We start from the raw sequence: 16,795 nt of genomic DNA on the forward strand, positions 1-16,795 counted from the left end.
TTTTTTTTATTAACCCCTTTGGTGCCTTTGGCATTCCTTGGTAACCACAGGCATCAAACGGGTTAATGATATTTCTATCATAGGCTTCTGTAATAATAGTTATAACAGAAGCTTACGACAGAAACATTATCGCGATGCGGTAATTAACGCATTATTAACGGTCGCGTTAATACCCACATCTCGAGTTTGGCCCAAATATCGCCCGACCTTCATCGGCAGGGGTAAGTAATACCTTTATTTATTTAGGGTCTACATTGATTGCCAATGTGGCTGTCTAGGCCCCCATTGAGGCCTCGAGAGCCACAGTGACAATGGATTTAATTACTACGTTTTTATTATGTTATTATTTATTGTAATGTATATTTTATTTCATGTACTATTAGGACTATTGCCCATTACTTTGGGGGTGGGGGGGGGGGGTATTTTTGTTGGAGGTAGGGGGTGGATGATTCATTAATCCTTTAGGTTTAAACTTTATCAAAGGAAAAATGTTAAATGATAATCATAAAATATGAGCAGGTAGATTCACAATAAAAAGTATAACAAAAAAGTAACAAACGGGTAATATAATACCATAATTAACATTTAGATCATAATTTACATTGTTATATATGTGTATATATATATATATATCATACGAACCAGCCCAAAGACCAGTAAAGAGACAGCAACCAACGAGGGATAATCCAAAATAATCTGTATTGAATGAACAGATACACGAAAGCCAACGTTTCGGTCTCCCTGTGAGACCGAAACGTTGGCTTTCGTGTATCTGTTCATTCAATACAGATTATTTTGGATTATCCCTCGTTGGTTGCTGTCTCTTTACTGGTCTTTGGGCTGGTTCGTATGATATGTGGATCCCTATGGGACTAGCAACTGCCTTTTGCCTTACATTAGAGTGCTGACTGCTTGCTTTATATATATATATATACAGTGTTCGACAAACCTATACATTTGCTCGCCCCGGGCGAGTGGATTTAACCCCCGGGCGAGTAAATATTGGCCCAAGCAGCACACGTTTGGTACTAGGTGGCGAGTAGATTTTTTTGTGTGGCGAGTAGATTTTTTGGTGATTTGTCAACCACTGTATATATATATATATATATATATATATATATATATATATATATATATATATATACACACCTACATTTGGTCCTGTTTAAATAAGCAGTGTTAAACCATGGCCCATGCTGAGGACCATTTGCTAAAAATTGGGTTTTAAACTTTTAATGCCTTATTTTCTTTACCTCATATTGTTTCCCAGGAAAATCTATCACTCCAACAATGCCCAGCTTGGCATGGCCGTGATGAGAGCTGGCGTCACTCAGTGGCATGCTGGGAACATTGAAGTTGGCCATGGGATGATCTGCAAAGCCTATGCTATCCTTCTAGTTACTCATGGACCTACCCATCCCATCACCAAAGACCTGGAGGTCAGTATCTTCATCAGTTAGCTTAGGTCAGGGCAAACATCCTGTTTGGGTGATCCCAGGAAGAAGGACTTTGCTAAGTGAAGTAAGGCAAAGCTGGGGGCAAACCTGGAGCTGAAAAACTGCACTGGATTTATCACAGAAAAAGGTCTTGGAGAAAGCAACAGGAGTTTTTCCTTTGTTCAGTACCGATATGTTGCTTTTTTGCCCTGGTTGTGCACCTGCGAGACTTTCATACATAACCCCTACGGCTGGGTTTCAATAAGCGCCAATATGGGGTATCACACACACATCTGCCTTGAATAGCAGTTGACACCACATCGGGATGCTGTACCCTGCATCAGCACTTAGGGAATCTCCAACCGTGTATCAAGGAGCAAAACAGGTGCTTTTTGTTTTGTGTCCATGTACCAAGGGACTTTGCCCTGTGTACATCAGTCTGTATTTTGAGTATTATCCGTAGTAGGAGATAGGGAGAAAAGGATGCACATAACTAAATAGGATATATCAAATTCTGCATCTCAGTGCATCATTCCGTCTCCATTCTTTCTGCTGCAAATATATACCCGTTCGGACATGGCATAAACCTCTGGCAGACTATCAGCACTAGATATAATAAACTGTTTCTCATATTTTTTGGCATCTCTGAGCACAATATAGTCCAATGCCTGAAAACATAGTTTGGGTTCGGCTTCTAACAGGGGACACTAAACATTGCACCAGATTTAAGGAAAATATCCTATTGCCTTTGCGAGGATGTCATTGTGCAGTCAGGAGACTTGGATAAATACAATAGGACCCTTTGTGTTTTGCTCAAACCGCGACATGTTTTCTGAACCGGATGGTATGCCAGCGTAGGGCCGCTGCAGTCCTGGTCATCGGGAGACTTGGTTTTCAGATATGTAAGGGAAAAAAAGGAGGGTCTGTGAGACAAGTTCAGCTGCTTTCAATATTCCCACCTAACTTGTGCACTTACCTACTTATCTCAACAGGTGATGCGCTCACAGACAGAAATGGAGCTGCGAATGTTCAGACAGAACGAGTATGTTTACTACCAGATGAGAGAAGCAGCTCTGTCAAACAAGCCCATTCAAATTATGTCGGAACCCAACAGTGAAGCTCAAGCTACCATGTTCCACAAGAAGCCCTAGGAAGCCACCCGCTAGTGATTCTACTTGTATTCCAGCAGATGCTGTCAGTCTAAACCACGGCCTTTCCTATTCTTTTCCCCATCTCCTAATACAAACCCTCTACGTCTCTTACCTCTGCACCCTTTCCTATTGCAACCTTCAGCTCACCTTATCTCTGCTGAGCTTCTAATAACTTTTCTTCATCCCTTAACTCTGCTTACTTGCACATCATAAAACACCACTTTCTTTACTTAGTCTGGAGCACTGATTATATAAGCCTTGGTTTAGCTTGCTCCCTATTTCAACATAAGCCAATTTCATAATAACTTTATTTCATACTGTATAGCACTTTTCTCCCAATGTGAGGCAAAGTGCTTCACAATTATAATATAGTGCATGTTAAGCAGTATTGTGCATAGGATTGTTACAGACACAGTCACTGCCCAGAGGAGCTTACAATCTATGTTTTTGGTGCCTGAGACACAGGGAGATAAAATCACTTGCTCAAGGTCACAAGGAGCTGATACCGGGAATGCCTTTACTCAGTCAGCCACTCCTGTTCTACAGTTTTTTTTTTACAGAAACTACTGCTTCCTACACTTCCATTTACTCCACCGCGCACACTACAGAAACTGCAGCACCCTCTACTTCTCCTATACATACTGCAGCACCCTCTACTTCTCCTATACATACTGCAGCACCTCTACTTCTCCTATACATACTGCAGCACCCTTTACTTCTCCTATACATACTGCAGCACCCTCTACTTCTCCTATACATACTGCAGCACCCTCTACTTCTCCTATACATACTGCAGCACCCTCTACTTCTCCTATACATACTGCAGCTCCCTCTACTTCTCCTATACATACTGCAGCACCTCTACTTCTCCTATACATACTGCAGCACCCTCTACTTCTCCTATACATACTGCAGCTCCCTCTACTTCTCCTATACATACTGCAGCACCCTCTACTTCTCCTATACATACTGCAGCACCCTCTACTTCTCCTATACATACTGCAGCACCCTCTACTTCTCCTATACATACTGCAACACCCTCTGCTTCTCCTATACATACTGCAGCACCCTCTACTTCTCCTATACATACTGCAGCACTTTCTACTTCTCCTATACATACTGCAGCACCCTCTACTTCTCCTATACATACTGCAGCACCCTCTACTTCTCCTATACATACTGCAGCACCCTCTACTTCTCCTATACATACTGCAGCACCCTCTACTTCTCCTATACATACTGCAGCACCCTCTACTTCTCCTATACATACTGCAGCACCCTCTACTTCTCCTATACATACTGCAACACCCTCTACTTCTCCTATACATACTGCAGCACCCTCTACTTCTCCTATACATACTGCAGCACTCTCTACTTCTCCTATACATACTGCAGCACCCTCTACTTCTCCTATACATACTGCAGCACCCTCTACTTCTCCTATACATACTGCAGCTCCCTCTACTTCTCCTATACATACTGCAGCACCCTCTACTTCTCCTATACATACTGCAGCACCCTCTACTTCTCCTATACATACGGCAGCTTGGCTTGATCTCCTTACATTGGCTTTACCTTTCCCTGCTCTGCCTTCTATCGTATACTGCAGTTGCCCTTGCTCTATAACATGTTGCTACATCATTTTCAGCTTCCTTTGCTCTTGCACATATATATATATATATATATATATATATATATCATAACTTCCTTTGTGTTGCAGCCTCACCCATGTCTGCCAATTACCTCCAGGGCAATAGTATGGTCATGATACAACCCTGGCTCTGTACTCCCCTTTGCCGGACTGTTTGTATGATAGAGTAAGTGCTGAAGTACGTCCAACCATGATCACAATTGTGGACTAGAAGTTAGTTGGCAGATAGGAAACTTTACATAGCTCTCTAACTACTTATGTGTCTGTGCTCTCTCCCAATATAGATCTCAGTGATTTGTCTTTTTGCTTGTATGGTATAAATGTGTATTGTATAAATACAATCTGTATGGTATAAGTATAGTATGTATAGTACAAATACCGTATGTATGGTATAAGTATAGTACAAGTACAGTATGTATAGTATAAGTACAGTATGTATGGAATAAGTGTGTATGGTATAAGTACTGTATGTATGGTATAAGTACTGTATGTATAGTATGAGTACAGTATGCATGGCATAAGTGTGTATGGTATAAGTACAGTATGTATGGTATCACTATGTATGGTATACCATACATTCATAACTAAGTATGTATGGTATAAGTATGTATGGTATAAGTATGTATGGTATAAGTATGTATGGTATAAGTATGTATGGTATAAGTATGTATGGTATAAGTATGTCTGGTATAAGTCAGTGGTGCTCAACTCCAGTCTTCAAGACTCCCCCCCCCCAACAGGTCAGGTTTTAAGGATATCACAGGTGGCTCAATCAGTGGCTCAGTCTTGCGGACTGGAGTTGAGTACCCCTGGCACGTGACAAATGCCACAGTATTTGTAACCTGTTGGATCCTCCTATTTATTTATCCAGCCATGGATATACATAATACTGTATATATATTATTGTTATCTCCTGCTCACTTTCTTTCCAACAGATGTTGGTTGTGCCTGCATTTAAATGTAGTCACCAGCACCTGTAATCTTGCATGTCAAACCCTTCCCTTTCTCACTACCCTCCGCAGGTCTGGCAGTCTGGCTCAATAACAATATGTTCAAATAAAACACAACATGTTCAAATAAAACACAACATGTTCAAATAAAACACAACATGGCGTGTAATGGTTTGCTTGTAATTTCATTAAACACATAGATTGTTTAGAGCAGTAGTGGGCAGCCTGCATCCCAAGGCCTTTACGTCCAAGTAGCTACCAAGTGGTTAACTTTTGACCCTTTAGGTTGTGGAGACAGTTATGCTGTGAACTGTGTCTCTTTTGTGTTGCTACTGTAATGTACAATGTGTTATGATTCTGTGATATATAATTAAATCTGATTATATAAAATGACCTGCCAAGTAGCATTGGATTTAATGCAATATATTAACAAATATAAATATCTTAATAGTGTTCAAATTTGTTGTTGTTATTTAGAAATCCGTTTTTTTTATTGGGGGGGGGGGGGGTGGCACCAATAGAATTCAGTAGCGAATTTGGGCTTTGATAAAAGATCACTTTAGGTACAAGGGGGTGAAGGTTGCCCGTCATAGCATTAGAGCAAGGGGAGCTCAAATCTAGTCCTCAAGCCCCCCCCCCCCCCTCCCCTCCCCCAACAGGTCAGGTTTTCAACATATCCCAGCTTTAGCACAGGCGGCTCAATCGAAGACTGAGCCTCTGATTGAGCCACCCGTGCTGAATCAGGGACAGATTGAGTCACCTGTGCTGAAGCAGGGATGTCCTGAAAACCTGACCTATTAGTGTGGCTTGAGGTTGTGGAGTTGAGCACCCCTGTACTAGCGTATAAATGAGAATCAATACCTCTGACTTGAGCGCTCTGGAAAAACTTGTACAGTATTGCATGGTGTGGGTGGAATTTCCTTGAAGCAGATGTATTGACACGTAGGGTGACCCATGACTTTGCTACTATATCTGGAAGGCTGGCATGTCGAGGGCCCCACGATGTAGTAGCAAAGTCATGCCCGTTTGCTCTTCTATTTTTGGAGAGACACAGGAGGGCCCGGAGGAGTACTCTCCTCTTCTGTTCACCTCACAGCGGTGAGATTGCAATCACGCGAGTGCTAAGAAGTAATCCCATGATTGCCACTTGCCGGAGCGGCCATGGCACTCTGGTGCTGCGGCCCCTCGGGACCTCAAAGGGTTAAACGAGGGGTACTCAAACCATATCATGGACCACTCCAAACCATATCCTGGACCACCATATCATTACCACCATCAGTGGTTATAATTGTTTGGAGATCCACCAAATGTATACTTAGTTTTGTTCATCAATATACTTTTAGTTACATATAGCGGATACTTCAGACATCCTGGACCTGTATCTAAAAATCAGCTCTTTGTATCAATACAAAATTCACAGAGCACTGTACTAAATCTAAAGATACGCAAACTCGATGGATTTCCATGACTCAGTCTCAAAAAGGGCGATCCTCCCTTTTCTGATTTTCTACCACTGACAACCCACATGACGGATTATTCATTTGCGCTTGGAGGGGGGAGAGAGGACGGATTCTTAAAAATCCACCCAAATTGTATTCAATGGCAGATTCCGATTAATCTGCTTGGATTTTATAGTACCCAATCCACAGACAGATTTTGGTAGGGAGGACAGATTTGGTCTAAGAAATCCGGGAAATTCTGGGAAACGGATTCGCTTATCTCTACCTTTTATGAACTGTATGGCCAGCCCTCCGACTTGGAAAATGCTGAGGTAACAATTTTACTTCAAGGAGGGGTCCTTAATGTTCTGTAGTCTTGTGTTCTTTACCACGCGTTGAGCAATAATATACAAAAAAATGTGCTGCAGAATGGAAGTAAAAATGAATTGCAATGTCTTCCCCCCCCAGAGGGATGAAACAAATAAAAGGTTGGATTACAAATGATGTTTAATTAGAAAATTATTTGTGAGAAACTGAAATAAAAAAATTAAATTACAAATTAAACTAGAAAACAATGAATGTTTCATAGATTCTATTCAGAGCAACAACAAAAAAGGGTGAATGACAAAGTTCAAAATAATTATGTAGAAACGATGGATTTAATTTATTTACAGTTTGTATGACGGGGAAAAGTGCAACTAACAATATGAATATGGATAGATGTGGGCTGGAGACGAAGAAGAGTCCTTTACTAGCCTGGGCTACTCTTTGACAAAGTGCCTGTCGGCACAAAACGCGTCAGAGCTCTCTCCTCGAGGTACCTGCAATTGTCTGAATGGTTTACAGACGTCAATAAATACTTTTAAGTGACCCGGCAGCATCAGCTTCTCTTTGGCACGCTTATGCATGCAGTGCACGGCTACACTCTCCTTGATGGGAGAAATCCTTCCTTGGGCTAGTCGTCAACAATGTGTAAAGAATATATAGACTTTGCGGGGCCCAAGGCGGCATGTTGAAAGGTGGCCCACCCCACCCCTGTAAAAAAAATAAACAGGACTTACCTAGACCAGCAGCCTTCCTCCGTCAGTGTCATGGCATCATGACGTCACAATGTCATTTGACGTCACATTGCCATGGCAACCGGTCGGGTAAAAGCTGGATCCTGGCGCCGAGAGGAGGGAGTGCGGGGATCCCGAAGGCCCAGGGCAGCCGCCTTTCTCGACTTTCCCCCAGGCCGGCCCTGGGACCCCCCCCTTGTGGCTATACAGGGCCATCATACCATACGTAGGTTCATAATATCTTCATATGACATCATCTCAAAATCTGAAGCTCAAGTGGCGTGACATGTAGCAGTACTGTGTCCGATTACAAGAAATTGTAAAAACAGAAAGGAGAAGAATCTTTTTAAATAAACCATGTTTCCTTTAAGAAGAAAGTGAAACTGTGAATCTGTAAAGAAATAAAATGTGATACCCTGGGTTTTAAATAAAAAAATAATGGGTATGCCATACCTCCAAGTACAATCATATCAATCACTGTCATGTCATGTCACACACCTGCTTAGATCACCCGTAGGTGGGTGTGAGGAGTGCTTGAACCAATTAGAGGCTCTGCAATCCTTTACAACATTTCCCAGAATCCACTGTTTGGCGAGTTTGACATATTGTCACATTTCGGCAGAAATCCTATAGAAATTCTGAATGGCTATGTGTAGTAATTATAATAATACTGATAATAATCAGAGTAATCTTCATAAAACTCGATTCCTAATCATATTAATTAAAAAGAAATATGAGCACACACAAATCCGTTTAGGTATTACCATGGGTGCACATCCTTCCGCTACAAAAGAGGAACATAGGTAGAAAAAATTATGAACGGCACTCCTGTGGTCCTGTTGAAAATAGAGAATGACATTTTGGTCCTAGTGTGGGACCCTTCAAGAGAGAAAAAGGTCCATAGTATGATCGAAACATCTATGTATGTATGTACGTATAGCTTTAATTACATGGTGCCAGCAATGTACTCAGCGCTTTACAAAGACAATACAGTACAGGGAGTTATAATACAAAGCGCAGGAAAGTCAGACAATAGGAAAGGAAATCCCTGCCCTGAAGCGCTTACAATCTAAGTGGTATGTTGGGAGACTTACAGAGACATCAGGTGAGGGGATAAGTGCAGTAGATGGCAGTGCTTGGCCACAATGGTTGATAGAAGTGACTGTGGGTGTGGGACAGTAGCCATAAGTCTAGGCTATTGGGTTGCTTCTTTTGAGAGGTATGTTTTAATGTTGGTCAGTATTAAATTAGGTGGGTTAACAACATTAGCAAGGAAAGAGGTGGCATGGAGGCATGGGCGGGGCAGGTGTGTCTATGGCTGGGTCCAGGATTAGGAGAGATATCCCCAGCAGCAAGAAGTAGTATTAGAGAGGAGGTGAATAGATGATTAGTGGGGGTACTTTTTATTGAGGGGTGTAGAAGTTGTTGGGAAAGAGGTGTGTAAATAGTGCTGAAGTGTATGGGCACATGCATAGGTGAAAGGGAGGAGAGAGGAAAAGATGTGGAGAGGAGAGGGGCGGGGTAGGTGGAGAGAACAGAAACGTTTACAAAGGAGCGAGGAAACAGCCAACTGAAAAAGCAATAGGGAGGTCATAATGAGCTGCAGGGAGAGAGGTCGGAGGAGAGAGGTCCCAGGTATTGGAGGATAGGAAGAGTAGGGGTTGAAAGAGGGGAATAAATGAGGCCTGGCAGGGCAGTGTCGCACTGAAGATTCAACAGCAGCTTAGAAAGTGAGTCTACAGATGTGTACAAGTTGTCAGAGCATTTAGAAAGTCAGGTTCTCACAGTTGCAGGGTTGTTGATGAGAGAGCAGAGTCCAGTTCTTCTTGTATTCCCCAACTGCAATTTTAACTCTGTAATAAATAATTTCTCCGTTTTCCAAGACCACCGGAGCGCCATTCATTATTTATTCTTCCTAATCATATTCACACTTTCAGTAATCAAATAACCCCATAACCACCTAGAACTAGTGGTCAGACTTGCCGACATACAGGACAATACCAATTGGTGCTTCTTCTTTGGTCACTTGTTACTGATAAATTAGATGAGGTTGATAAATTAAATGTATCAACCTCAACCTAAGCAGCAAAGCATAATGGATAAGGACCTATTAATCTTGAATATAAAACAATCAATGGGACAATTAAAGAAAGCACAATATATATATAGGGTTGCTCATGTAATGTGAGCATGAGATAAAAAGTGGCACTGTGTGCTCATTTGCATGTCATTTCCCAGAATCCCTTGCTGCAGTGGAAGTGCTGTTTGCTGGGTGATAATGGTGAAAAACAGGGTTGCAGACCTGCCTAAGACATGCAAATGAATATACAGGAATATTTACAGTTGATATATATATATATATATATATATATATATATATATATGTATATATCAGCTGTGTAATAGGTATAATACAATAAGTTAAAGTAAGCTACACTAAGTATACATAAGCTAAGACTGAGAATGTATAACTAATAGTGTAATTTGTAATGCCTTAGTGGCATTGTACCACATTGAGTAAGTGAGATTCAAGTTCCTGGCATTCAGAAGCATGAAAGATCGTCTTTTTACAGTGAACACAACAAATGGATGTTGTCTGTTTTAGATGTGAAACAAAGAGGGATACCGGCGCCTAATGAGTCCAATTAGGTGGAGTCCTGGATTTCCAGTAGAGATAATTCAAGTCCCAGGGTGATCAGCAATCTCTAAATCTTGAGATGGCCAGATGGGACTTCATTCATGGGGTATTGAACATGAAACGAAAGAAAGAAATATTTAGTGCAACACAGCTATGATGATTCATACAGACATGAAATCACAGGACATACTGACAACACTAACAAAACTAACAAACACAGAAGCAAAGCTGAAAATAAAAGGTAAGTTTAATATAACTAGATTATATAAAATGTTGGACAATGTCTGGAACACCAATCCGGTTGGGTAAAACCTGAGTGACACTCACAGGACGGCAGAAGGTAAATAACAATGAGACTGTTGAGATCTTATTTCCATGTGGTGAGAATTCACAGGGAGCCAGGAACACCGTATAATCCTCTGTGCATCCTTATCGAGAGCCGGAAGTGACGTCTCTGGATGGCTTGTAGACCCTGAGGAAGTGTGCTTACGCACACGAAACGCGTAGGGCTATCTTTTTACTCTGTTGGACTTTGAGGGACAGGCAGGTTGTATACTGAGCGCTGTGGTTTGGTGTAGAGATACGGAGGAGAGGAGATCGCCGTTTTTTTTAGCTCCGTTGGAAGTGCTGTCAGGCTGCGATGCATTGTCCGGTGACGTCACTACCGGTCCCGGTCTACAAGACATCCAGAGACGTCACTTCCGGCTCTCGATAAGGACGCACAGAGGATTATACGGTGTTCCTGGCTCCCTGTGATAACTTCATCAACAGCCAGGCTTGCTTCCATGCTTATGGTGTTGGTTCCCAGCTGTAGGTATTGATATAAACTATAGGATTATTAATATAATTTATTATATTATTGACTGTAATACCAGAGCTCTAAATACCCAATAGTGGTGTTTGGTCGTTGTGTACATATGTATATGCGTATAACTAACTTGGTTCAGAAAATAACTTCACGCATATATACATTTATTTGTTTCTTAAAATTTGTTTTATTTTCATTCTTATCACTACATTACATTATGACACACTGTGGAGGAAATAACATTGGGGGACCATATATATATATAGAAAATATAAAAAAAGAACTATACACTTGTAATCACTTCTGAAAATACAGTGGACTAAGGTCCTGCTGGTCCTTTTCTATCCCTGTTAAATACAGTACCTATATTCTTGTGGCATGATACAAATATCATGTCACTCAAATCAGTATATCAAAGCTGCCTTCTCCTCCTGTCTGCGCATGCGCGATGCAAATGCGATCTGACATGATCAACTGCCTCAGCACACACCCGCTAGCAGTGTAGGACATTTAAGTACATTTCAAAGTCCTCACTCATGCGCTGTGCGAGATTGGACGTTTATGATGAGAAATTTTCAGAGTCCCGGCGCATGCTCAGTGAGTTCAAGCGGGTCCATTGGTAAGTTGCCCAGTTCCAGCGCGTGCGCGGGGCGCTGTGTCAAGGTGGGAGAATCAGAATTACATTACTATGTCCCCAGGCATGCGCAGTTGAAGGGCTGTTGATCAGCAGCTTCTAAGTCCCTGCGCATGCCTCCATTACGTTTCTAGGACCTTGGCAAATATTTTCAAAGTGCCCACGCATGCGCAGTAGGACTAGGAGGCATCTGCTTTGTTTATTAACACCCTGCACATGCGCAGTGCAGCTCTACACACCGATCATATAGGTGAGTTATAAGAACTAAAAACAAGTGTACTAACATAATAAAAAGATACTTTTTTCATCTGAATGTGTAGTCAATTGTCTTTATTGCTGATTATGGTCATATATGTGTTTAGGAGGTGTACTTAGGTATAGGATGCACTGTGTATGTGTAACAGCTGTTAATCATTAATGACTAATTAAGGTACTGCTGGGGTATAAAAGGTTTCAGTCCCCTCTCCCCCAGTAACAATAATTTGTCCCTGAAGAAGCTCCTTTGCTGGAGGGAAACGCGCGTTGGACGCGCAGATATGTCAGTCTCCTACCTGGAGCTGTTTTAATGTAGTGTCTTAGTCTCCTGGCTTTATTTATGCAGACGGCATTAGCCTGATAAACACAACAACAGATAGTGAGTCTGCCTGCTATATACAACACATGATATATATACAATCTGAGCCTTATGCTGGTTAACTCTCTGTCAATGGCACTGTGAGTTCCAGCCTAACTATACTGAGGGTATTGTGGATTGATTGTGTCTGTGTTAGCGTCACTTCTCAAGCATATGCACTTAACACAACCATAGGTGTTCGCTGCTATATATATTATTGCAGGATTGCTGAGTCTTTGACCAGTTAAAGGCTCACTGAGTAGGACACGGTTACCTACAGTCTGCATCTATACTCCAGAGGGGTTAACACCCTGACTTTCAGCATCCACTGTCCTGTCAAACCCAGGAATATTGCATCTGGGTTTCTACAATCATACATCTATTTGACAGGGTTGCACGTTATTGAATATTTAATTCATTTTTTAAAGACATATAGTACATTACGTTTGGTAATACATGTTTTAAGTAAATTTATTAAAAGTTAGATTTTATTATATGTAGGTGTGCAGTTAGTGAATTCTTTAGGGGACTCATTCATTTTGTGTTCCCCTTCCCCCTCTTTTTGCCTGTTCTGATTGTACCATCAGATTACCTCCAGGCTGCCTAGCTTACCACTAGGGTTCACCCTCATATTAGGGTTTATTGTTTTACTTCCATTAGCGCTATTCTACATCACCTTTTTTGTTTATCTGTTTTAGATGTGACCATTTCGCTTGACATATTCTGATACTTTATAATTAATGCTGACAATGACATTTTGCAAAGTATACCGTACTGAGATATTTATAGGTTTATATTCAGCAATGTCATACTTTTTAGACAAGTTTTATTTAGCCATTCTTTTAGATCACTGTATGATCAAAATAGACATTGTAACAATCTGACATTGCCAATCTGAAACTCCCCAGCCCTTTTATCCCCTGCACCCAATTTCCCAACTATCTGTCCATGAAATTTCTGTGAATTGACTGTATAACCTTTGTTCATTTAATGTACAGTAACAATGTATTGTTTTCATAACTCTGTGCCCAGGACATACTTGAAAACGAGAGGTAACTCTCAATGTATTACTTCCTGGTAAAGCATTTTTATAAATAAATACATACATTTTCCAAAGTGACTTTTTGTGGTTTTTAAAACATGCAGCAAACCATCCAAGAACCAGAACCTATTTATGCTGAATCAATTATAGTTTGCTTAATGTATTCTTTACCAGGTTGGTTTGGAATTGACTTGCTCTTGTTAGGAAAACTTGGAAGCTCCTTCACACTTGCGAATGAAAACTATATTATAACATCTTTACTACACTATAATGATCCAGGTAACAGGCAGGGCCGGCGCACGAGTTTCATGCACCCTGGGGGAAACTTAACATTTACGCCCCCCCTCTCACGTACCAGGCTTGGCGGTGGCACAGCGGGAGCGGAGCGGCACAGGAGTGGGGGAGTGGAGGTAAAAGACGATGTCAGCGGAGGGAAGACATGGAGACAGCGGGTGACGGTGGCTTGGCTTGGCTGTGGCTAATTTCCCCAGAATAAAAAAGGGGCAGATGTGGAAGACCAGAAGAGACAAGCAGACTTGTGACTTGGGCTGGGACCCTTTTCATAGGAAATAGGTGGAACCCCCCTTGTTGCCATCCTTGTCCCTTCAGGTTTTAAATATTCCACCCCGGGGTAATGATTAGCATTCGTTGAACCTCTGTTTTTATGCAGTCAAAAGCCAATTGGTCTTTAACAAATCTCTTCCATTTTGCTTACACAGCATTTTCCGGTACACAATTATATTTTGCGCTTATGCTTTTCCCCTTCTAATATACATGGCTGCAGGTTCTCCCAGGGGTACGAAAGATTCACAAAACTACAACATAACCCATCCTGCCATAATAAGATTTAGAGGCAGCCCAGATCCCGGTAGCAATTGTTCTGAAGACACGGAGGTTTTAGCAGCACGCTCAGTACTGGCTTTGGAAGGTGTTATTTTGGAAGTAACACACCACTGTGTCCTGCAGCATAATCCAGCTATCAGTGTATGGCAGTCAGCAAGGAGTCCCCTACAGGAGTTAGGTGTGCAGGGTACCAGCTGTATGATGGATCCATCATTACAGATGTGTTATTTTGTTTCTGATATGGGGGTGTTTTGCAAACAGCGGGGATGGCGAGCCTGCTGTTTCCTGTTGTACAGATCAAGTGCTGAAAGCTGGAGTGTAACGTGCTGCAGGGTACACAAAGTGTACTTATTCTATTCTCCTGCATGAAATGAATATCTGACACAGTTGTGACACAGATCCCATTTGCCAAGACGAACCACACAAACAGTAAGCAGCTGTTCCGTGCACCTCAACTTTGTACTTTTGGCCTTAAGCTGATAAAGATGATACATTCTATTTGACCCACGCATGATGGAGTTGAACAAAAACAAAAAAAACAAACACTGGTTGTATTTACCTGTATAATATCCACCGGTGTCAGGATGTGGAGCCTGTGAGCACTGAATGCTTTTACACTAAATCTTTGGTGCAAGTACATTTTACTACAGTACAACTTCTCTCCCTTTGCAGCAGGATCTTCTCAGCCGTCCTACCTTTAGCAAATAACCCCCACTGACTTTCCAGACATTGCAGCGTGAAGGCAGATTGATACACTAAACCTTACTGTATATATGTTCTGACTTGCGTTGCATCCCACCATGTGACTAATAATATGCGTGCCAATGTAAAAGGAATTATGACTCCAGAAGCACATACTTGGGTGACAGGCTAGTAGAAATGTCATACTTGTAGCCCCCTTTCCCTATGACTAAGGGAACTATGTGTGCTGAATATACAGTACCTGTTGCTCACAGGAGACCTAAGCCTCCAGCGCTGGGAGCCTGGGGTGAGCTCTCTTCTCGGTACAGCGCCTCCACCAATGAGTGATCCCAGCGTTGGCAGGATAACCCCTCACAGGAACCAATTCAGTAAAGAATACACAAGTATAGAATTTTTATTTACTGTAATACACTAACAAATCACACCAATGCGATGTCCCCCCTCAGTACGGAGGGTGCCCCGGGCACATACAACCCAGTGTCCACCCCAAAGTTTGTATGAAGCTAGCGCTACCCTCCCTGTGATGTGGTGGTGCACGGTGGGTACCTTCCTGGCTACGACCAGGGTATAACAGAGATCTGGAGTTAGCAGGGCCGCATCTGTGGTCCAACGATGCAGGGTCTGCAAAATCCCTGCTCACCTTACAGGTGTAATCTGCCTCATGGGGGAGCTCCAGCAGGAGTGTCTCCTGTAAACTCTAGGGCCCTGGGCCTAGTCCCAGAGCGCAGGGCACCGCTTGGCCGTCCGGTGAAATAGTACTGTGGTAGTAGTAAGGGGAGCATCCCTACAATACTGTTTCTGCTGTGGCTCTGTACCCAACTGTGGCCTGCGGGAGAAGTCTGGCCTAGTCAAGTGGCTACTTGCACCCAGACCCTACCTGCTTTCTCACTGTCCCCATCACGACTGTCCTCACAGGTCTTTGCACGCCAAATACACTGTCTTCCGTCCTAGAGGATTCTTTTAGTCCCACAATGCTGTGTATACGGAGCTGTCTAAGATAGCTGCCGCAACTTGCATGCGTGCCTGGACTTCACATGTGCAAGCCCCAAGATGGCGGCCCCAACACTCCGGGTCTACCGCTCTGATCACCCTGCAGCCACCCTCCCCGCAGGTAAGAGGGGAGCTCGGCTACATACTGTAGGAACTTAATCAGCTCAACCACCAAGACTCACTATCCTCGAGCTGCAAGAGGGGAGGGGGGGGGGGTTGTTAAACTTCCATTGCTGTAGCTGCCACAGTTGTGTGACACCAGTAACAAGTCTTACTACATCTGTAATATGTAAAAATTGTGCAATTTTTTTTTTTTTTTTTTTAAATCAGCCAATGACTGGAGTTTGACAGAAAATTTTCCTGCATCAAAGTACAACCATCCAGGACCAGCATTGAAACTAAGGGATTGGTAGGATTACCCATTGATTTTGGGCCGCTATGTTTTACGTATCAGTGGCTAAGCGGTGGTACGAATATGGATTTTGGACATAGTGGCACACAATACAAGGCAATCCGGGGACCAGGAGTATCCCAGACTAAAGTTATTATTCAATATGTGATTGTATTTTCCTGTGCTGGAGAAGAGTTAAACTTCAAATGTACATTATGCTAATGCAATTATATTTAGAGTCGGTGCATGTGTGTACATATACAATGTAGTTCAGAACTGTCATACCAATTGCGTGTGCATACACATAATTGGTATGGCAGTTCTGAACTACAATGTATATGCATATTGTTCTACTTTCTCTTTACGAATTACAAAGGTCCCTGTTGTCGAAAGTGTGTGTTTGGAGTTGATCACAATTTAAAAAAAAAAAAAAAAAAAAAATTAGATGA

At 42.2% G+C, this 16,795-nt stretch overlaps 1 protein-coding gene across 1 annotated transcript in view; it reads left to right on the forward strand.

Annotated features, from left to right (window-relative positions):
* SMYD1 (SET and MYND domain containing 1) overlaps positions 1-5,647 on the forward strand; it is a 39,810-nt gene extending 34,163 nt beyond the window's left edge. Inside the window, exons 9-10 of the mRNA XM_075571905.1 lie at positions 1,271-1,439; positions 2,429-5,647. Of these exons, the coding sequence (XP_075428020.1) occupies positions 1,271-1,439; positions 2,429-2,587 (328 nt within the window). The 3' untranslated portion in view covers positions 2,588-5,647. The remainder of the gene's footprint in view (positions 1-1,270; positions 1,440-2,428) is intronic.
* Positions 5,648-16,795: the final 11,148 nt, after the last annotated feature.

Source organism: Ascaphus truei, chromosome 1 (genome assembly GCF_040206685.1).
Source record: "Ascaphus truei isolate aAscTru1 chromosome 1, aAscTru1.hap1, whole genome shotgun sequence".
In the NCBI taxonomy this organism is placed as follows: Eukaryota; Metazoa; Chordata; class Amphibia; order Anura; family Ascaphidae; genus Ascaphus; species Ascaphus truei.